At 45.2% G+C, this 24,830-nt stretch overlaps 1 protein-coding gene across 1 annotated transcript in view; it reads right to left on the minus strand.

Moving 5' to 3' along the window:
- The window catches only part of LOC126188388 (hemicentin-2-like), a 761,121-nt gene that overhangs the window by 200,424 nt on the left and 535,867 nt on the right, over window positions 1–24,830 (minus strand). The window contains exon 9 of the mRNA XM_049929988.1: window positions 22,744–22,903. Within this exon, the coding sequence (XP_049785945.1) occupies window positions 22,744–22,903 (160 nt within the window). The remainder of the gene's footprint in view (window positions 1–22,743; window positions 22,904–24,830) is intronic.

Raw genomic sequence — 24,830 nt, forward strand, 5'->3', positions numbered from 1 at the left:
AGCTTATTAAGCCGACTCACAGCCGGACGGTGGTTTCAAGTCCGTTTTATACATTGGCTGCTGTGAGACAAGCCGGGAAGCTACAGCTCTCTCTTAGTGTTTCTTCTTCTGTCAGTAGATGGCATGACATGTTATACACCATTGGAAACGATCTATTTAGTGGTCTGTAACACACTCGAGTTCCTTCAATATTGCAAGAAACCGTTTTCAGGTGATGTGAGACTTATCCCCCTCAACCCGACCAAGAAAACAACCTCCCGAAATTGCGTAGTGTGCAAGGTAAGAAAGAGGAAATGTGATTCACGGCAAGAGTGTGAGAAATGTCTACTGACATTGCACTTGCATGTATTTTTGCGGCTCAACAAATAGTAAGGATGGATTTATAAAGAATTCCTGTCAACGAATTATGCAGTTTTGTGAAAAGTGTGTAACAGAAAATATGATGATTTCCGTAAATTTAAATAGTAAATATAGGATCGACCATGGGGTAAAATACTGGTGAGTCAGCGAGTTAATATATATATATATATATATATATATATATCGCCTTGTGCGACAAGACGCTCAGTTCCTTCATAGAAAAAGGTTGCGTTTGGCTGCGGAGCCATGCTGGTACCTAGGCATGCACCTCTTCGTCCGAAGCAAATCTACAACCACGAATACTTCCCTTCAGGGCTCCAAAAATATGTGCGTCGCGATCGGGAATGTATGGAGGATATGTAACGACTTCGCAAAGATATTTGTAGCGTATTCGAAACTACGTTGGCAACAGGTAAGCGGACATTATCCCAAAACAGAATGATGGCTACCGTCAACATTCCTGGGCGTTTGGACCTAGTGGTGCGCTTCAGCGCTGTGCGTTAATTGTGGCGCCGTTTTCCAGAAAGTCAATGAGCAGCGGGCGTTTGTACTCAAAGAGAAAGTTCATCACGACGTTCTCGGAGCTACCGCGAACGGCTTTGAATTTTTCCGGTGGCTATAAATACTTTTCCTTGCAGGTAAGATTTCTTTTATATATTCTGACAGTTATGAGTTTAAGAGGACAGTAGGTAAATTTTTCATACTTTAACGTAAAAATTACCACCAAAGTACTTACAGATGTCCGCGTACTTCTCATGATGGTCATACAGTTTACTAAAGTTAAGCTAATATAACTTCAAGGAAGGAGCAAACTGAAAACCATGTGGACTAAACCATTAGGATGCGCTGGATTAATGGCATACGCTTCATTTTTTGGTTCACATCTTCATTTTCGTCGTTACATTGTATAAAAGAATTTCGTCAGTAAACATTTCATGGATGTCGCTTTACAATGTTTTGCATAAAGACATTTTTTTTACAAAATGATGCGTAACAGATTTTTTCAGTTGTCAAAAATAATACTCTGGAAGCCGGACACTGTGGCTGAGCGGTTCTAGGCGCTTCGTTCTGGAACCGCGCGACCGCTACGGTCGCAGGTTCGAATCCTGCCTCGGGGCGTGGATGTGTGTTATGTCCTTAGGTTAGATAGGTTGAAGTAGTTCTAAGTTCTAGGGAACTGATGACCTCAGATGTTAAGTCCCATAGTGCTCAGAGCCATTTGAACCATTTTTTGAATACTCAGGAAGAGTATAGTGACAAACAATTTTCGACGATTTCTTTTATTATTTTATTTTTTTATATCATCCTGTCATTTCTGCTTGTAAATGTTTCCCACATATCCCTTTCCTCTCCGATTCCGTGCGGAACCTCCTCATTCCTTTTCTTACCATTACAATAAAACTAAACTTAGTCCGAACAGGCTTTGGAAGGCCCATCGGTACCGACCGGCCGCCATGTTATTCCCAGCCCACAGGCGTCCCTGGATGCAGATATGGAGGTGCCTGTGGTCAGCACACTGCTCTCCCGGCCGTATGTCAGCTTACGAGACCGGAGCTGCTACTTCTCAATCAAGTAGCTCCTCAGTTTGCTTCACAAGGGCTGTGTGCACGCTGCTTGCCAACAGCGCTCGGCAAACCGGATGGTCACCCATCCAAGTGCTAACGCAGTCTGACAGCACTTACCACTGCCACAAGGCCGTTGGCTATCATTTCAATACCGAGCAAAAATTAGAACAGAGTTTGGTAACAAACTTTTTCCTCTATACATTACACATACATTTAAATATTTCATGTATTAGAAGAATATATAGCATATGTCGTACCAAATGTTCATAACTATATCGTGTAAGAAATTGAAGTAAATCGGTGAGGTAGTTCGCAAGATTTTGGATAACGTTTTCCGTTCCTATTTTAAATATTCCATATTTGACAACTTACAGATTATGAATTATTAGCATCAGTAGACTTTCATAAATGCCATTTTATTAAACTTTGCAAAGTATAAAACTGCCAGTAGAGGCATTTCCAAAAATGAGAGAAAACGCTATGCATGTTTGTCAGCAGGCTGTTTGTCTCATGTACCTCAGCGGCTTCTAACAATGTATTATTTTCGACAAATGTTCAAATGTGTATGAATTCCTATGGGGCCAAACTGCTGAGGTCATCGGTCCCTAGACTTACACACTATTTAAACTAACTTAACGCTAAGTCAGTGACATGGCGCCTCTAACCGCGCGGCCACTCCGCGCGGCTATTTTCGAGAATTCAAAAGATCTGTTACGCATTGCTTTATATATATATATATATATATATATATATATATATATATATATATATATATATATATATATATATATATAATAACTTTCTGCGAAACATCGTAAAGTGAGTTCCAGCGTGTACCACGTATTCAGCAATGTGTAGCGGTTTAGTTCACTTTGTTTCCAATTTGTCCCGTTGGGAGCAGTTTGCACTTGTCAGTGGGAATGCTCAGGAGGTACACTGTACTTGTATGATTGACATAACGTTGGTAACCTAGGGAACCATATTCTTCTCGTTAAGCAACGCCTCAAATCAGTGGTCAAATGTAACATACTTTCATATCTTTTGATACCAGTTTTGTTTTGTATTTTTGAGCCTTTGAAAATGATGGAATGTCGAAATGCGCAAGGCGATTTTGGACATTAAAAAAAAGTGTAGTCAAGACATCCAAATGGACACTGCGTCTCAAACGATTTTCATCCAAGTTGCCGCTGACGTAAGGCTATATGTGCATACGTTACCTAATATACTTACCTGTCACTCTTACCTGTTGTTTGAAATGGTAAGGATATTTCTGACAAATGCGATGTAAAGATGACTAATATTTTATTGTGCAATGTTGGTGTAGTCATTGGTGTCTTCCCAGCATGTCTGCAGGTAGATCGGTGTATTAATTTTGGATATGTGGAAGCTTAATAATGGGATGATCCAGCCTCTGACAACGTTTTGTTACAGACAGAAATACGAATTTCAATTCTTTTTCGTATTTTACACTACTGGCCGTTAAAATTGCTACACCAAGAAGAAATACAGACGATAAACGGGTATTCATTGGGCAAATATATCATACTAGAATTGACATGTGATTACATTTTCAAGCAATTTGGGTGCATAGATCCTGAGAAATCAGTACCCAGCTACCCATGCAGCTTCAACGCGATACCACAGTTCATCAAGAGTAGTGACTGGCGTATTGTGACGAGCCAGTTGCCCGGCCACCATTGACCAGACGTTTTCAATTGGTGAGAGATCTGGAGAATGTGCTGGCCAGGGCACCAGTGGAACATTTTTCTGTATCCAGACAGGCCCGTACAGGACGTGCAACATGCGGTCGTGCGTTATCATGCTGAAATGTAGGGTTTCGCAGGGATCGAATAAAGGATAGACCCACGGGTCGTAACATATCTGGAATGTATCGTCCACTGCTCAAAGTGCCGTCAATGTGAACAAGAGGTGACCGAGACGTGTAACCAATGGCACCCCATACCAGCACGCCGGGTGATACGCCAGTATGGCGATGACGAATACACCCTTCCAATGTTCTTTCACCGCGATGTCGCCAAACACGGATGTGACCATCATGATGCTGTAAACGTAACCTGGATTCATCCGAAAAAATTACGTTTTGCCATTCGTGCACCCAGGTTCGTCGTTCAGTACACCATCGCAGGCGCTCCTGCCTGTGATGCAGCGTAAAGGGTAACCGCGGGCATGGTCTCCGAGCTGATAGCCCATGCTGCTGCAAACGTTGTCGAACTGTTCGTGCAGATGGTTGTTGTCTTGCAAATGTCCCCATCTGTTGACTCAGGGATCGAGACGTCGCTGCACGATCCGTTACAGCCATACGGATAAGATGCCTGTCATCTCGACTGCTAGTGATACGAGGCCGTTGGGATCCGGCACGGCGTTCCGTATTACCCTCCTGAAGCCTCCGATTCCATATTCTTTTAACAGTCATTGGATCTCGACCAACGCTAGCAGCAATGTCGCGATACTATAAACCGCAATCGCGATAGGCTACAATTCCGACCTTTATCAAAGTCGGAAACGTGATGGTACGCATTACACGAGGCATCACAACGTTTCACCAGGCAACGCCGGTCCACTGCTTTTTGTGTATGAGAAATTGGTTGGAAACATTCCTCATGACAGCATGTTGTAAGTGTCGCCACCGGCGCCAACCTTGTGTGAATGCTCTGAAAAGCTAATCATTTGCATATCACAGCATCTTCTTCCTGTCTGTTAAATTTGGCGTCAGTAGCACGTCATCTTCGTGATGTAGCAATTTTAATGGCCAGTAGTGTACATCGAAACTTTTCAGAGTACTTATACAGTTTAGGACAGCAATTTTTATCTACGACTCGTAAATATATTCAGGTACTTGAATGTTAGTGAATTAAGTTGTTCAGCTTATCACCTGAAGGTATCTGTCACAATGCAGTTCTTGTGTAACTAGAGGCTGGTTGGTGAAAGATACGAGACACAGATCCCCAAAAACCTATCGCCAGTCATCACCCACAAAAACATACACACACGCACATACACACACACACACACACATATACACTCCTGGAAATAGAAATAAGAACACCGTGAATTCATTGTCCCAGGAAGGGGAAACTTTATTGACACATTCCTGGGGTCTGATACATCACATGATCACACTGACAGAACCACAGGCACATAGACACACGCAACAGAGCATGCACAATGTCGGCACTAGTACAGTGTATATCCACCTTTCGCAGCAATGCAGGCTGCTATTCTCCCATGGAGACGATCGTAGAGATGCTGGATGTAGTCCTGTGGAACGGCTTGCCATGCCATTTCCACCTGGCGCCTCAGTTGGACCAGCGTTCGTGCTGGACGTGCAGACCGCGTGAGACGCCGCTTCATCCAGTCCCAAACATGCTCAATGGGGGACAGATCCGGAGATCTTGCTGGCCAGGGTAGTTGACTTACACCTTCTAGAGCATGTTGGGTGGCACGGGATACATGCGGACGTGCATTGTCCTGTTGGAACAGCAAGTTCCCTTGCCGGTCTAGGAATGGTAGAACGATGGGTTCGATGACGGTTTGGATGTACCGTGCACTAATCAGTGTCCCCTCGACGATCACCAGTGGTGTACGGCCAGTGTAGGAGATCGCTCCCCACACCATCATGCTGGGTGTTTGCCCTGTGTGCCTCGGTCGTATGCAGTCCTGATTGTGATGCTCACCTGCACGGCGCCAAACACGCATACGACCATCATTGGCACCAAGGCAGAAGCGACTCTCATCGCTGAAGACGACACGTCTCCATTCGTCCCTCCATTCACGCCTGTCGCGACACCACTGGAGGCGGGCTGCACGATGTTGGGGCGTGAGCGGAAGACGGCCTAACGGTGTGCGGGACCGTAGCCCAGCTTCATGGAGACGGTTGCGAATGGTCCTCGCCGATACCCCAGGAGCAACAGTGTCCCTAATTTGCTGGGAAGTGGCGGTGCGGTCCCCTACGGCACTGCGTAGGATCCTACGGTCTTGGCGTGCATCCGTGCGTCGCTGCGGTCCGGTCCCAGGTCGACGGGCACGTGCACCTTCCGCTGACCACTGGCGACAACATCGATGTACTGTGGAGACCTCACGCCCCACGTGTTGAGCAATTCGTCGGTACGTCCACCCGGCCTCCCGCATGCCCACTATACGCCCTCGCTCAAAGTCCGTCAACTGCACATACGGTTCACGTCCACGCTGTCGCGGCATGCTACCAGTGTTAAAGACTGCGTTGGAGCTCCGTATGCCACGGCAAACTGGCTGACACTGACGGCGGCGGTGCACAAATGCTGCGCAGCTAGCGCCATTCGACGGCCAACACCGCGGTTCCTGGTGTGTCCGCTGTGCCGTGCGTGTGATCATTGCTTGTACAGCCCTCTCGCAGTGTCCGGAGCAAGTATGGTGGGTCTGACACACCGGTGTCAATGTGTTCTTTTTTCCATTTCCAGGAGTGTATATATATAGTAGAAACAACCAGAACTGTCTCTTGTCATCTCTTGGAATACATTTCGTACCTTGTGACCGGAAACAAGCATAGCAATCTTTGAAGCACTCGTAATTCCTTTGTTTAGAAGACACGGTTTATGCAGGTACCACATACAGACGAAAGTAAGAAATATTTCCAAAATATCAGTGTGGAACAGTTTCACAATCTGGAACGCAAGGGATGTGTTTAACGAGCTTTCGTACTTGCGTCGCACGAAAGGCTCTTGTGTACCCCAGAGTGTATGCAGCAGGAAACAAGATTCACGGGAATGGCTGTTCCTCAAACGAAGCTCACCATGCGTAATTAAAGCCTACACGTGGCTCTGTTTTCCATTACGTCAAGCATAGAGCTGTTTCATTATACGAGAGTGCTTTTTAAATCGGATTAGAGTTGCTTGTACTACATTTGCTTTTATGCTCTTAGAGTGTAAACATTAGAAATTTGTGGAAAGTGTAATTGCATTATTTTACAGCTGAGCTAGCGCTCGTTTTAATGAAAAATTAGTACATCATTTATACAGACGCACTTTAGATACAAGCGCTCATTTGTATGTTTTTTTTGCTGCATTACTCTCGGCTAAGGCGGAAAAATATTAATTTTACTAGAGCTGGTGAGATTACGGGGCAAAGAAGAAGTTCTAAAACACAGTTTAGCGTACTCGATAACTGGTTGACATTCTCCTAGTTACTCTGATTGACGAGTCGAGTGCTGTCAGTACCTTCCTGTAAACACTGCGTTCGCTTCGACAACACTCTAAAGCTAAGAGAACGTACTAAAAGATCACTCTCTTGGGCCGAAAAGGGATGGCTCATTCTTTAGAATAAAACGGTTCTATTTAATTATATATCAGCCTGTAAGAGCCGGAGGTCATGGTAAAATTAATCAACCTGCTGTCATTTCTCACCATTTGAATTCAAGTACTAACAATGCATTCTTTGCCTTCTAAGCGGCTAACTGGTAGCTACCACTGGCATATTCGTCTGATGGCACTTCACTAATCGAACCGTTCATAATATCAATGTGTTCGGATCGTAATGTAGAGGCTGCTACCGAGCGAATACTTTTCCCTCTACAGTCTTAATACCTTACTGCTAGTACACTGTTCTACATTTACTCAGAAAATACGTTCAGTGGTGCCATGCTTTCTGAGTAAAAACATCCACGAATGCTAGTGTCGCATTTTTACTAGAAGCGTATGTTAACTGTCAGAGGATTTGGTTTACAAAGAAATGGTTCTAATGTCTCTGAGCACTATGTGTCTTAACTTCTGAGGTCATCAACTTAGAACTAATTAAACCTGACTAACCTAAGGACATCACACACATCCATGCCCGAGACAGGATTCGAACCTGCGACCGTAGCGATCGCTCGGTTCCAGACTGTAGCTCCTAGAACCGCACTGCCACTCCTGCCGGCCTTGCCTTACAAGCTGAAGCATTACTTGAAGACAGTCATCTTTTCTTTAAATGTAAAAAAAAAAAAATTCAAAGTGATTTCATTGCCCGAGTATGCGTTCTTTTGTTAAGGAAATGTTTCATGTAGTCTATGAAAAATGTAAAGAAAAGCTTGTATTAACTGCGAATTTTGATCAACGATACCAGCCTATGGCTGAAACGAATTGGAGGAACTGTATTTTCAAATGTTTCATAACAAAATGTAAAACTGGAGTGAAGTTCCTCTCAGCGAGCTGTACCCTTTTCTCTTGTCTCCATCGAAGGGAGCAGACGTATTTTATGTAATACGAAGACGGTATTGGTGACCATGCAGCGCTCTAGAATGAAATAATTAAATCAAGAAACTTAGCTGCCGACAGGCATTGATATACATCATCGGGGACAGTTGAAATTGTGTGCCCCGACCGGGACTCAAACCCGTGATCTTGTGCTTACATGGCAGACGCTCTAGCCATCTGAGCCACCGAGAGTACAGAGGAGAATATGATTGCAGGGACTTATCCCATGCACGTTCCCAGTGACACCCACATTCACAACTTAACGTCCACACGCTACATTCGTAGTGCCCCTGTCCATAGCTGCCGGCATGGTAGCTCAGCGTGCTCGGTCAGAGGGTTAGCTACACCCTGTAATAAAAAACTGAGAGAACGGATCAACGAAGAACCTGAACGGGAGTCATCGGACGTCCGCCACGAACAAATGCAACGAACAATATAGAACAAAACGAGATCTAAAAAAAAAAAAAAACGAAAGATGGATACAGCGTTTGCCATATAAGCAGCAGATCCCGGGTTCCAGTCACGGTTGTGGCAAATATTTTCAACTTTCCCCGTACAAGCAATGATCACACGCACGGCACAGCGGACACACCAGGAACCGCGGTGTTGGCCGTCGAATGGCGCTAGCTGCGCAGCATTTGTGCACCGCCGCCGTCAGTGTCAGCCAGTTTGCCGTGGCATACGGAGCTCCATCGCAGTCTTTAACACTGGTAGCATGCCGCGACAGCGTGGACGTGAACCGTATGTGCAGTTGACGGACTTTGAGCGAGGGCGTATAGTGGGCATGCGGGAGGCCGGGTGGACGTACCGCCGAATTGCTCAACACGTGGGGCGTGAGGTCTCCACAGTACATCGGTGTTGTCGCCAGTGGTCGGCGGAAGGTGCACGTGCCCGTCGACCTGGGACCGGACCGCAGCGACGCACGGATGCACGCCAAGACCGTAGGATCCTACGCAGTGCCGTAGGGGACCGCACCGCCACTTCCCAGCAAATTAGGGACACTGTTGCTCCTGGGGTATCGGCGAGGACCATTCGCAACCGTGTCCATGAAGCTGGGCTACGGTCCCGCACACCGTTAGGCCGTCTTCCGCTCACGCCCCAACATCGTGCAGCCCGCCTCCAGTGGTGTCGCGACAGGCGTGAATGGAGGGACGAATGGAGACGTGTCGTCTTTAGCGATGAGAGTCGCTTCTGCCTTGGTGCCAATGATGGTCGTATGCGTGTTTGGCGCCGTGCAGGTGAGCGCCACAATCAGGGTGTAAGTCAACTACCCTGGCCAGCAAGATCTCCGGATCTGTCCCCCATTGAGCATGTTTGGGACTGGATGAAGCGTCGTCTCACGCGGTCTGCACGTCCAGCACGAACGCTGGTCCAACTGAGGCGCCAGGTGGAAATGGCATGGCAAGCCGTTCCACAGGACTACATCCAGCATCTCTACGATCGTCTCCATGGGAGAATAGCAGCCTGCATTGCTGCGAAAGGTGGATATACACTGTACTAGTGCCGACATTGTGCATGCTCAGTTGCCTGTGTCTATGTGCCTGTGGATCTGTCAGTGTGATCATGTGATGTATCTGACCCCAGGAATGTGTCAATAAAGTTTCCCCTTCCTGGGACAATGAATTCACGGTGTTCTTATTTCAATTTCCAGGAGTGTATATCAACGCCTGTCGGCAGCTTAGGGTCTTGATTTAAATATCATTTCATTTTACTTTACGTAAGTCTGTCAGCAGCAGAACTACTTTTGATTTATTATTAAACGTGTTAAAAACGGATTACATTTATGTTTTATTTAAAAGGAAATCTTATTATTAAGTGTTACATGACTTACGCCTTTTTGTTTTGTTTGTTTCAGATAAGTTAGCTGGAACTGCGAGCTCAGCAGATCATGGCAAAGAGACGCATTTTGCCGAATGCAACTCGCGTTCCGTCACTGACTTCATTCTGCTGTACGCATAGCCCGTCCCTAAGATTATTTGCGGGTCGTTTAACAGTGACTTGCGATCATTTCGAGCGAGCACAAATTACATGTGATCTGGCCACTGCAACCGAACTGTGAATCTGCTGTTCTCGCTTCTGTCCGATAGAGGCCCCACAGGACTGATGGTTGTGTTAAATTAGAGCGTCTCTTAATTGGTAAAAACTTCAGAAGCGAATTTTATTTTGAAATCGATGCATTCTTTTCAGATGCATATCAGGCGCTAAAGGAAGAATGCGTACCGCCATCAACAATGACCGTTGCACCAATACTCAGTTAAAAGCAAATAATACTACTTTGCTAACTTGATTTTCAGAAAATCTGTCTTTTTATTCAAATACCAGAGCCAATAACGCGTCGAAGCACAATGCTAGCCAATGTTATTGGAACACCATGAAGAGGACACGCATCGAACGTCAAATTAGCATTATTGTACAACCTTGGATGAGTAAATGATTAAATTTTCAGCTGGGTGCAACATCTGCATTTCGTTAATAGTGATAGATTACGCACCGTGTTTCGTATTCAGAAGCCTCAAATGAACGTCGGTTATTTGTAAGAAGATTCTTTTGTGCGTGAAGTAACTGCACTGCATCATTCATAGTGATAGATTACGCACCGTGTTTCGTATTCAGAAGCCTCAAATGAACGTCGGTTATTTGTAAGAAGATCCTATTGTGCATGAAGTAACTGCACTGCATCATTCTACTGGACAGTTGTTCGTCGTGCTCGGCATCCCACAATAGTCATGAGAACACGGTATCTATGGGTTCAGCAGCACCATGCTCATCGCCATACAGGATCTCAGCGCCCGAGAGGAGGACACATCATTTGCCATCGCGTGAAGGATCGATAGTCCAGCCATTCCGACAACACTGGACACGAGTGGTGCTACTTCATTTCTTCAGACGAGTCCTATGAGTCCTGGTTCTCTGGACAGATCGATATATCCTTGGGTGGAGGCACATACGACAACACACAGCGCTTGCAGTGACAGTACAGGGTACCACTGGGTGTTACAATTGATCACCTGTAACTCTGCAGGGAGATGGGTATATCTGTACGTGAAGGCGTGGACGACAACCCACAGAGCCTGCAGTAATGGTATGGGGTACCACTGGACATTACAGCACGGTCGCCTCTAGTTATGCGTATATTCAGGGTGAGTCTCCTAACATTACCGCTGGATATATTTCGTAAACCACATCAAATACTGACGAATCGATTCCACAGACCGAACGTGAGGAGAGGAGCTAGTGTAACTGGTTAAAACAAACCATAAAGAAATGCACGGAAGTATGTTTTTTAACACAATCCTACGTTTTTTTAAAATGGAACCCCGTTAGTTTTGTTAGCACATCTGAACATATAAACAAATACGTAATCAGTGCCGTTTGTTGCATTGTAAAATGTTAATTACATCCGGAGATATTGTAACCTAAAGTTGACGCTTGAGTACCACTCCTGCGCTGTTCGATCGTGTGTATCGGAGAGCACCGAATTACGTAGGGATCCAAAGGGAACGGTGATGGACCTTAGGTACAGAAGAGACTGGAAGAGCACATTACGTCCACATGCTAACACCTCGTTATTGGTCTTTTTCACTGACGCACATGTACATTACCATGAGGGGTGAGGTACACGTACACACGTGGTTTGCGTTTTCAATTACGGAGTGGAATAGAGTGTGTCCCGACATGTCAGGCCAATAGATGTTCAATGTAGTGGCCATCATTTGCTGCACACAACTGCAATCTCTGGCGTAATGAATGTCGTACACGCCGCAGTACATCTGGTGTAATGTCGCCGCAGGCTGCCACAATACGTTGTTTCATATCCTCTGGTGTTGTAGGCACATCACGGTACACATTCTCCTTTCACGTACCCCACAGAAAGAAGTCCCTGCAGATGCTGCTCGCCGACCGTGGCCCGTGTTTGTTACAACACGCAACTGAATGTCGGAGGTTTCAAGCGTCAACTTTAGGTTACAATATCTCCGGATGTAATTAACATTTTACAATGCAACAAACGGCACTGATTACGTATTTGTTGATATGTTCAGATGTGCTAACAAAACTAACGTGATTCCGTTTAAGAAAATGTAGGTTTGTGTTAAAAAACATACTTCCGTGCATTTTCTTATGGTTTGTATTAAACAATTACACTAGCCGCTCTCCTCACGTTCGGTCTGTGGAATCGGTTCGTCAGTATTTGATGCGGTTTACGAAATATATCCAGCGGTAACGTTAGGTGACTCACCCTGTATATGGATATATTTATAGGTGGGAGCACATAGGAGAACACGAAGCACCCGCAGTGATGATATGGGGTACCATTGGATATAGAAACAAACACCGTTCGAAGACGCCTTGAAGGCCCAATGGTACTGGCTGCCCGCGGTGTCATGCAGAGCCCTTTGGCATCACTGGATGCGTCAGCACATCGTACTCCCAGCCGTTGTCAGTTTTCGTGACTGGTGCCTCTACTCAGTCAAGCAGCTCGTCAATTGGTCCCACAAGGGCTGAGTGCACCCTTCTGGCCAACAGCACACGACAGACCAGGACGGTAAGCCATCAAAGTGCTAGCCAAGCCCAACAGTGCTTAACACCATTGTCTATACGACTGGATATTACACCATGATCACCTCTAGTTCTGTAGGCAGATGGGTATATTCGTCAGTGGAGGCATGGAGGAAAACGCACAGCACCTGGAGTAATGGTAGGGGTACCACTCTGGATATTACAGCACTATTGTCTCTAGTTCGCGTAGATGGTGGTTTGGTCTGTGGCCGTCACTATTCGGACGTGTTATGGCCGGCAGCTGTGACTTACCTTCGAGGTCTCCGTGTCATTACCACTCAAGAAGACAGCACAAGGCAATATGTTACCCGTGCTTTTATGGCGTAAAGAGTGTGCTGAAAAGTTATCCAACCCAGCACGTTTTCAAAACTTAAAAATTTGGTTATAATTTGTCGAGGCCACGCCGCCATTCTATTGACGAACTCTTGCAACGTTGAAGCAGCACGGAATGGTGGCTCTATCCTTATCCATTCGACGGTCGCCTTGATGGCCAGCTGTATTATCCCGTGTACTAAATTTTTGTGGACAAGAAAAACACGCTCGAAATGAATCATGTGTTCTACCTAATGTACGGCGTGGTTATAATTACATTTCCACTTCCAAAACGGTGGTAAAAAAGAACCACTGCTCAGTATGACGTCAAATTTGAACGGAATGTTACCGAAGAAGAGCGAAACTTTTGGAAATAAAAACAGTTTAAAGAACACTTTACCAGTACATGAAGCTGTAAGCAAAATAGAAAACGCCTGGCGCACGGCTGAAACTCGGTTTGTGTCTGAGATATCCGGCATGGCTTTCGCAATGCAGGAACGCACGCTGCTGGTAAAGCTCTTTTACAAGAACGGAGCCTGTATTCCAGTAGCTCTACAGAAGTACGAGACACTCAAAAGTAAGAAAAAAGTTTTTGGCCCGACGTCTGCCACGGGCCTGGAGGAAAATTAAGAAATTCTACATCTACATCTACATACATACTCCGCAATCCACCATACGGTGCGTGGCGGAGGGTACCTCGTACAGCAACTAGCACCTTCTCTCCCTGTTCCACCCCCAAACAGAACGAGGGAAAAATGACTGCCTATATGCCTCTGTACGAGCCCTAATCTCTCTTATCATATCTTTGTGGTCTTTCCGCGAAATGTAAGTTGGCGGCAATAAAATTGTACTGCAGTCAGCCTCAAATGTTGGTTCTCTAAATTTCCTCGGTAGCGATTCACGAAAAGAACGCCTCCTTTCCTCTAGAGACTCCCACCCGACTTCCTCAAGCATTTCCGTAACACTCGCGTGATGATCAAACCTACCAGTAACAAATCTAGCAGCCCGCCTCTGAATTGCTTCTATGTCCTCCCTCAATCCGACCTGATAGGGATCCAAAACGCTCGAGCAGTATTCAAGAACAGATCGTATTAGTGTTTTATAAGCGGTCTCCTTTACAGATGAACCACATCTTCCCAAAATTCTACCAATGAACCGAAGACGACTATCCCCCTGCCCCACAATTGCCGTTACATGCTTGTCCCACGTCATATCGCTCTGCAGTGTTACGCCCAAATATTTAATCGACCTGACTGTGTCAAGCGCTACACTACTAATGGAGTATTCAGACATTACAGGATTCTTTTTCTTATTCATCTGCATTAATTTACATTTATCTTTATTTAGAGTTAGCTGCCATTCTTTACACCAATCAGAAATCCTGTCCAAGTCGTCTTGTATCTTCCTACTCAACGACGACACCTTCCCGTACACCACAGTATCATCAGCAAACAGCCACACATTGCTATCCACCCTATCGAAAAGATCATTTATGTAGATAGAAGACAACAGAGGACCTATCACACTTCCCTGGGGCACTCCAGATGATACGCTCACCTCCGATGAACACTCACCGTCGAGGACAACGTACTGGGTTCTATTACTTAAGAAGTCTTCGAGTCTCTCACATACTTGGGAACCAATCCCATATGCTCGTACCTTCGCTAGGAGTCTACAGTGGGGCACCGAGTCAAACGCTTTCCGGAAGTCAAGGAAAATGGCATCCGTCTGATACCCTTCATCCATGGTTCGCAAGATATCATGTGAATAAAAGGGCGAGTTGCCTTTCTCAGGAGCGATGCTTTCTAAAGCCGTGCTGATGCATGGACAGCAACTTCTCTGTCTCAAGGAAATTCAGTATATTCGAACTGAGAATATGTTTCAGAATCCTGCAACAAACCGATGTTAAGGATAAATTCGAAGTGCGATGTGGCGGAGGCAGGAAAACAACTGATTCTATGTCAGCAGAATAGGTAGCCATAGCATTGCGGGAGCGATAGAGCTGTGATGTGCAAACATGCATTGCATGGAGAATTGCCTGAACGTGGGACATGCTTGTGAGCACAATTTATAGATTTCTACAAAACATTCTGCATTGGTACCCACACAAAATTAAGCATGTGCAGTAAGTTATTTCACGCTGACCTACTAGTGAGATAATTTTTTGCTGCATAATTTCTTCGGCGCGTGGAAATAGACAGTGCAAGTCCATGGAAAATTATGTCGGCAGATGAAGTCCGGTTTCATTTCCACGGACGTAGGGATATGACAGAATTGCAGAATATGGCTAACGGAAAATCCAAACGCATATCAACCAGTACCACTTCATTCTGCAAACGTGACTGTGTGTTGCGGCTTGACGGCATCGTTCATCATAGGCCGTTTGTTTTCGAGGAGACGAGTCTTGCGGGTTCTGTTATCTGTACCTTCACCGGTAACCTCTATGAGACTGTTTTGCGCACCAACGTCATTCCACCCCTTCAACAGCGTAAATGCGTCTGTGAGACCATTTGTATGCAAAGGCGGTGGAGCAGCTGCTGTAGAGGCGTTTTCGAAATGCTCTAATTATCATCCATCATTTTCCCACAGCCTTGCTATCCAGAACATCTGTCCTTAACCCGAGTGATTTTTAGCTGTAGTGTTATCTGAAATATGCTGTATCCAGTGTTGCAATTACAATAGCAGCTGAATTGAAAGCACGCATTGTGCAATGCATTACGTGTATCACCTCTGAGACACTCGGAACTGTTGTGGAACATGCTGTTCCTTGATTTCAGATTGAGGCAGAAAACTGTGAATAGCGTACTGAACTGTCTTCCGCCAATCTCCCCAAATTAAAAAAAAAAAAGCTGGACAGTTAAAAACCCATTTCATTGCTGCTTTTTATACGATTTTTGAACTCAGGACAAACGATTTCTTCCATCCGATGTGGTAAGATCTTTCCATGGAGGATGGGATTTACACAACTAGCAGTGCCACAACTGTCGAATGTAAGACTAGTACGGTTAGGCACATTCCACAACATAGTTAGTTTAATCTGCAACTTACACCATAGACATCGTATTGCATTGCATTTCATTTGTCATTTCTAGCCGACCCACTTACATTATGACACTGTTAGCAACATCTATCACTATTTCTTGGAACATGTTTCTAATTATTCCACAATTTTGTATTCAAATTTTAAATGATTGTAAGTAGCGGTTTCTTACGCGTTTTGCAAGTAGAATTTCAGTCATAATCACCCTGTCCTATTTGCAAAGAATAAATAGAGATTCATTGCTTATGTTCTTTTGGCAGTTTGAGTGACTGTTAGCATGTATCATACATTTGAAACGAATACTTTAATTTTTTTTTCAGTTCCGTAACGTCTTAAATGCAGTGATTCAAATTCATAAGCATTTTCCTTTTTGGGTTAGAACACTACCATTATGCAACCTACAGCAGCCTTACAAATCAGTTTCAATGTTTTGTTGGCAGAGCTGAGAAAAAACGGAAGGAAGGGAAATGTCGAAAATATACACTGAAGATCCAAAGAAACTGGTACACCTGCCTAATATCGTGTAGGGCCACCGCGAGCACGCTGAAGTGCTGAAACATGACGTGGCATTGACTCAACTATTGCCTGAAGTAGTACTGGAGGGAATGTAAGCCATGAATCCTACAGGGCTGTTCATAAATCCCTAAGAGTGTGTGAAGGTGGAGATCCCTCCTGAGTAGCACGTTGCAAGGTATCCCACATACGCTCAATAATGTTCTTGTCTGGGTGTTTGGTGGTCATCGGAAGTGTTTAAACTCACAATAGTATTCCTGGAGCAACTCTGAAGCAATTCTGGACGTGTGACGTGTGGCATTGTCTTGCTGGAATGAACAATGGACACGGATGGATTTAGGTGAAGAGGAGGAGATTAGTGTTTAACGTCCCGTCGACAACGAGGTCATTAGAGACGGAGCACAAGCTCGGGTGGGGGAAGGATGGGGAAGGAAATCAGCCGTGCCCTTTCAAAGGAACCATCCCGGCATTTGCCTGAAGCGATTTATGGATTTAGGTGATCAGAATGGATGCTTACGTATGTGTCACCTAACCGAGTCGTATCTAGAAGTACAGAAGTCCCATACCACTCCAACTGCACACGCCCCACACCATTACAGAGCCCCTAGCAGCTTGAACAGTTCCCTGCTGACATGCAGGTTCCATCGATTCATGAGATTTCCTCCGTACTCGTACACGACCATCCGCTCGATACAATCGATACAATTTGAAACGAGATTCGTCCGACCAGGCAACGTGTTTCCATTCATCAACAGTCCAATGTCGGTGTTGACGGGGCCAGGCTAGGTGCAAAGCTTGGTATCGTGCAGTCAAAAGGGTACATGAAAGGGCCTTCGGCTCCGAGAGTCCATATTGTTGATATTTCGTGACTGGTTCGCACGCTAAGAGTTATTGATGGCCCAACTCTGAAATCTACAGCAATTTGCGTAAGGATTGCACTTCATCTACATCTACATCTACATCTATACTCCGCGAGCCACCTTACGGTGTGTGGCGGAGGGTACTTATTGTACCACTATCTGATCCCCCCTTCCCTGTTCCATTCACGAATTGTGCGTGGGAAGAACGACTGCTTGTAAGTCTCCGTATTTGCTCTAATTTCTCGGATCTTTTCGTTGTGATCATTACGCGAGATATATGTGGGCGGTAGTAATATGTTGCCCATCTCTTCCCGGAATGTGCTCTCTCGTAATTTCGATAATAAACCTCTCCGTATTGCGTAACGCCTTTCTTGAAGTGTCCGCCACTGGAGCTTGTTCAGCATCTCCGTAACGCTCTCGCGCTGACTAAATGTCCCCATGACGAATCGCGCTGCTTTTCGCTGGATCATGTCTATCTCTTCTATTAATCCAACCTGGTAAGGGTCCCATACTGATGAGCAATACTCAAGAATCGGACGAACAAGCGTTTTGTAAGCTATTTCTTTCGTCGATGAGTCACATTTTCTTAGAATTCTTCCTATGAATCTCAATCTGGCGCCTGCTTTTCCCACTATTTGTTTTATGTGATCATTCCACTTCAGATCGCTCCGGATAGTAACTCCTAAGTATTTTACGGTCGTTACCGCTTCCAATGATTTACCACCTATGGCATAATCGTACTGGAATGGATTTCTGCCCCTATGTATGCGCATTATATTACATTTATCTACGTTTAGGGAAAGCTGCCAGCTGTCGCACCATGCATTAATCCTCTGCAGGTCTTCCTGGAGTACGTACGAGTCTTCTGATGTTGCTACTTTCTTGTAGACAACCGTGTCATCTGCAAATAGCCTCACGGAGCTACCGATGTTGTCAACTAAGTCATTTATGTATATTGTAAACAATAAAGGTCCTATCACGCTTCCTTGCGGTACTCCCGAAATTACCTCTACATCTGCAGATTTTGAACCGTTAAGAATGACATGTTGTGTTCTTTCTTCTAGGAAATCCTGAATCCAATCACAAACCTGGTCCGATATTCCGTAAGCTCGTATTTTTTTCATTAAACGTAAGTGCGGAACCGTATCAAATGCCTTCCTGAAGTCCAGGAATACGGCATCAATCTGCTCGCCAGTGTCTACGGCACTGTGAATTTCTTGGGCAAATAGGGCGAGCTGAGTTTCACATGATCTCTGTTTGCGGAATCCATGTTGGTTATGATGAAGGAGATTTGTATTATCTAAGAACGTCATAATACGAGAACACAAAACATGTTCCATTATTCTACAACAGATTGACGTAAGCGAAATAGGCCTATAATTATTCGCATCTGATTTATGACCCTTCTTGAAAATGGGAACGACCTGCGCTTTCTTCCAGTCGCTAGGTACTTTACGTTCTTCCAGCGATCTACGATAAATTGCTGATAGAAAGGGGGCAAGTTCTTTAGCATAATCACTGTAGAATCTTAAGGGTATCTCGTCTGGTCCGGATGCTTTTCCGCTACTAAGTGATAGCAGTTGTTTTTCAATTCCGATGTCGTTTATTTCAATATTTTCCATTTTGGCGTCCGTGCGACGGCTGAAGTCAGGGACCGTGTTACGATTTTCCGCAGTGAAACAGTTTCGGAACACTGAATTCAGTATTTCTGCCTTTCTTCGGTCGTCCTCTGTTTCGGTGCCATCGTTGAACGACTCTGTTAAGTCGTCGTTGGCCTCGTTCTTACAGGATCTTTTCCAGCTACAGCCATGTCGGAGATTTGATGTTTTAGCGGATTCGTGATATTCACGGTACGCTCGTGAAACAGTGATACGAGAAAATCGTCATTTCATCACTACGCCGAAGATGCTGTGTCCCATCGCTCGTGCGCCAACTATAACACCACATTCAAACTAACTCAGATCTTGATAACCTGCCATTGTAGTAGCAGTAAACGATCTAACAACTGCGTCAGACACTGTCTTATATAGGCGCTGTCGACCGCAGCGCAGTATTATGCCTGTTCACAATTCTCTATAATTGAATACACGCACCTATACCAGTTTTTTTGGTGCTTCAATATAGAAACCCGAATGGTAAAGAAGAAGGAAGACATTACGTGACTGTTGGCCATTGAAATAAAGCTTTAGCTCTAAGTACTTCAGCTTTATTATCTCGTGACCAGGTGAAATATCTACTGTCAGTCCTCAACTGTGAGTACTTTGATCTGTCTGGGAGAAGGCTCATGAAACTAGAATTCATAAAGTATTAGTTTACTTCGTTACATAAACGAATAAAATATTTGCTTATCTTTGACACACTTCTTTCCCACAGGAGACATTGATTATTTACAGCTGTCATGGACTAGCAAAGTGTCACTTGATGCTCTAATTAACAAAGTTTTCTTTTGACACACATTGTTCAACATTAACATGAGTACAAGTGCTACTGAAGCTTTAACTACTCCTTCGTCCCAGGCGATGATGTTGACTGCTGTATCTGAGGTCTCGAAAGGGCGAATAAGAAAAGGCAGATGAAACAAAAAAATATGGAAAAATCGATGCAGTAGGCTGTCTATTAAATGAGCTAAGACACAATGGCCCTAAAACAAGTTTCTCAATAAGAGATATCAAAAAGAAGACAGCTGCATATAGAGTTACCAACATCCCTACATTGACCTGTGGCTGCGAATTTTAGATATTGAGTAAAAGAGGTAAAACTGAAAAAGCAAGCAACGGAGTGAGATTTTCCCCGAAAAATAGAAACTGCAGTGAGAGCGGTAGAATAGCCATTAATAAAAGTTAGCCATTCAGAAAAAGTAATGGATAGCCTCCAGGGAAGACTATCTGAGAGCAAAACCTATAGCGCTCTCTAAACGTCCAGCGAATATCGGAAGATCGCCTGCCAAGGTTCCTGAGGAAAGTGTAGCTAGATGCAAGAAACGATGAGAACGGCTAAGAAAGACACGAGAAAATGCATCAGAAGGGACACTACCAAGAAGTGGACTGTCCGTGACATATATAGCAGCCAACAGCATCGACAGATATAGTTTAAGATAGCTTGTAATCTCGTAAATGTGAGGTAGAACAATACTAGATTAAGCAAGCAAGGAACGGTATCATTAGTTTGAGTAATAAGTGGTTATAGTAGTTCAAAAATCTTAAATATAATATAATAATTAAAGAATTTTATATGAGCTTAACACTTGATGTGTGTAGCTGGGTATTCGCAGCAATCAGTAATATGTAAGGTAAAAATAGTTGTGTGATGTAGATTTTATTAAAAATTTTATTTGACCAAGATCGCAATGTAGAAAGCTGTGATCACCAGTCGCAGTTTGGAGAGACGAAATTGCAGTTACTGGTCTCCATAGACCAGTAATGTTGGCCACTGATGTATCATGTATACTGTTACGTCTGCCACAGGCGGACCCTGCCAAGCAGACTACACTCAAGACACCCCTGTGTACCATATAACATACACAAGCACTTGCAGGCGCAACCAAGAGGAAAACAATTCTTCAAAACAAACAGAACTTGCGAGAGACTAATGCTAACCTTTTCCTGCAGAGGTCACCTCACAGATACAGGGAAGGTTGGAGTACTCCGCCGGCCTCCGCCGGCTTTATAAGGCCAGTGCAGCAGCAGTACAGCGACCGTCACCTCACCTGGATCCCTCATCTCCGCTCCATCCAATCCAAAGCCCACAACTGCCTCCGACTCCTCAAACTCCTCTCTGGCCGGACGTGGGGGTTGCACCCCTCTACCATCCTCCACACCTACAAATCCTTAATCCGTCCCATCCTCTGTTATGCTAGTCCTGCCTGGATATCTGCCCCCCCCCCAAATTCTATAAGTCCCTCCAAATCCTTGAGCGTCATGCACTCCGCCTCGCCTTCCATATACGCCTCCCGTCCCCCACGCGGATCCTCTATGATCTCATTCCTTTCCCCCATCTGCTCCTATTCCTCGAACATATCTGCATCCTCTACACCTCCCGCCGTCTTGATCCCCCTCACCCCCTGGTTGCTCCTCTCCTCTCCCATCCCCGCCCCCTGCCACGTCTTCACCGTTGTGTCCCCCCTACCCTCCATCTCTACACCCTACATCTCCTTTCCCAAGGTGGCTTCCATCAGCTCCTTCTCCCGGATGATGCCCTCTCTCCCTCCATTTATCCTTCCTATCAACTCTGATCCTCAACCCCCTCTCCTTTCCTCCGTCCTTTCCCTGGGCTCCCTCTTCCTCCCCCGTTCCATCCTGTGTTTTCTCCCCACCTATCATCTCCTTTCTCTCCCCCTCCTCCCCGAGTCCTTTTGTACTCCCCTCCTCTGCCTTCCCCAATCCCTGGCCCGTCTGCTCAGCACCCCCCACCCCTCTTATGGATCTTCTTCTTCCATTGGCTCATTTCCCCCCTCCCCCTTCAATTTTTCTCTCCTTCCCCCCTTTTTTCCCGTCATCTGACCAGTTTCCCCCACCTGCTCTCGGGTGTGGTATGTCGTATTTGTGCCAACTTTTAGCGCAGTGTTTAAGTGAGTGTTCGGTGTTGTGCGTCCTTCCACAGTGTTGCGAACAGAAATCATGCTGTCGCTGGGTGTGCTTTTTATATCTCTTGCGAACAGAACCCAGACTGTCGCCGTGTTTTTTTAATTGTCTGTCTATTGTTTTTCTGCTTCCTGTGTGTTTTATTAGCTTCATCGACCCCGTGTTTTATGTTTTACGCTCCAGAATTTTCTGCCATTTTTACCTTTAAGTCACCGACTTTATCGCGAACTGTTATTATTTTTTATTATCTTCCTCTTTTTAAAAAATTCTGTAGGCTGAAGAGCGGCGTAAGAAGCTGCTGCCAGCCTGCCCCCTTTAGGGGGAATCGGTAAACCCAATAAAGGGGGGAAAAAAAGCAGTACAGCCGGCTCCTCACCGAGCTAGGACCAGCTCCGACAGACCTCACTGACGCTCTACAAGTTATTTGTTTTTGTGTGTATATGGTGATTGTTCGAGAAGTGTAGTTTAGTTTCAATAAACGACATTATACTGAGTGTTCTACAATACTGAGTATTCTCCATATATAGATGGTGTTAAGCCCTTCAGCATCAACTAAGGCCCGAAGATGGCGCATTGAAGCGCCGAAACTGTTAGCCACGCAATAAATAACACCATAAGAACGGCAGTAGATGTTTCATTTTCTTACAATAAAATATGTCTGAGGCATCTTGAGGTACAGAGGCTGAACAGCAGGTTGAGGCGTTGGTGTAGCCTAGAGCTGGTACTCACAGAGCACGTTGAGGTGGAAGGGCTTGCTCTCGCCGGCGCCCTCAGCGTTGACGCCGACGCAGGAGTAGTTGCCGCCGCTGGCGCGGCCCACCGACTGCAGCACCAGGCTCTGGTTGCTAACGATGAGGCCTCGGCCCGCTCCAGGGCCCAGCACCCTGCCCTGCAACAGTCGACGCTAACAGCCTCCGCACTTGCACGGTGGTTGCGTAGCAACGCCTGCAGTACGAGAAAGCGTGCATGCTGTGTGTTGCAGGTGGCAGTGAAGTACTGTACATTTCCTGTAGCTGGACGTATTGAGTAGTTATTTTGGTACATGATATTAAAGGCAGTCTATTTATCTGATGTCCTTACATCAGCTCACACACCCTTTCAGTTCATAAGTAAATGGCAGTAATAGAGTGATACTGTTCTCGTCTCTGAGCTTCGGTCTGACAGTGCCACGCGGTGGTGTAGTAATCGTTGGCGGTCGCTTCCCCCTGCAAAACTGTAAACTGAACGTGTGGCGGTCCTTGTATTCCAGTATCTAGCAGAATCACATCGCACAACGGGCCGAGTCACTGAGTGTGTTGGGGATGGCAAGTATCGTGCAGAGAGCTGATGTTCCTTGTCAATTACTCGTACATTTTTTCGAATGGTTTTGCCGAGATATCAGACACATTAAGAGGAAATTCGTAGTTTCTTCAGTCGAACGACCAGACAAATGTAGGTAGGTTAACTTGGGAACGATTAGGTTCCACTGTTAGAGACGGGGAATCAAGGTGCCTGAATGAATCTTCCACACCGCAATGGATTGCGCGCTGTTTTTAAACTTGCCGGCGTGTGACACAGTAGACAGAATTACCGGCGAAAATTAATCTCCGAAAGTGGATCGTGAATAGTGCCTCGATAGCTCAAAGGGTACGAGTAATGTCCATACCCCGCGAAACAAAGATTCCGTGATCGACTTCCACAATGGTGTAGAATCAATGTGTTTCAGTGTTTTCTATGCCTTATACCTCTCCTGAACATACATCCCGATTTATTTATGTGTAACATAGGCTCTTAAACCATTTTTGCAACATACGTAAGCACCAAATTCAGAATAACTGCTGAAGTATAGTACAGAAGGTAACTAAAAGAAATGGCCATGGAACGAATGGAAATGAAAATTTTATTAAAAGACAATAATTACAGTGAGATCAGCGCAATTTGTGACAGTCCCCTGAACAGTACAATATGCGGGACATGGTTCTTAACAGGGTGTGTGATCACCATGGTCTGCAACAAGCATTCTGCAACGTGCTCCATTGTTGGCCACTACGCTGGTGAGGAGTTCTGCTGGTATGACATTCCATTCCTCCACCAGCATGACTGACAACTGCTGGATGGCCTTTGGTGCATGTGGCCATACTCCAGTACGTCTCCTGAATGCATCTCACTCGGGTTCCATGGGATTTAAGCCAAGATTCGGGCAGGTCACTCCATTCGGCGAACAGTCTACTGCTCCAAGAACTCCTCAACCGGCGCTGTTCGAAGCAGGAGCGCATTATCATTCATAAAAATGAAGTCATAGTCGTATGCTCCCCTGAAACAAGAAGAAGTAGAGTGGCGGTGACCGATGAGTTACCGTGTTCCAAGATTTGGAGGTTGGTACGACCAAGACTGCAATACTCTCTTTCAAATTATGAAGGTGGCAGGGGTAAAATATAGGGGGCGAAAGGCTATTTACAATTTGTACAGAAACCAGATGGCAGTTATAAGAGTCGAGGGCCATGAAAGGGAAGAAGTGGTTGAGAAGGGAGTAAGACAGGGTTGTAGCCTATCTCCGATGTTATTCAATCTGTATATTGAGCTAGTAATAAAGGAAACAAAAGAAAAATTTACAGTAGGAATTAAAATAGATGGAGAAGAAATAAAAACTTTGAGGTTTGCCGTTGACATGGTTATTCTGTCAGAGACAGCAAAGGACCTAGAAGAGCATTTGAACGGAATGGACAGTGTCTTGAAAGGAGTATATAAGAAAACTTCAATAAAAGCAAAACGAGGGTAACGGAATGTAGTCGAATTAAATCAGGGGATGCTGAGGGAATTAGATTAGGATATGAGAC

Source organism: Schistocerca cancellata, chromosome 5 (genome assembly GCF_023864275.1).
Source record: "Schistocerca cancellata isolate TAMUIC-IGC-003103 chromosome 5, iqSchCanc2.1, whole genome shotgun sequence".
NCBI lineage: Eukaryota > Metazoa > Arthropoda > Insecta > Orthoptera > Acrididae > Schistocerca > Schistocerca cancellata.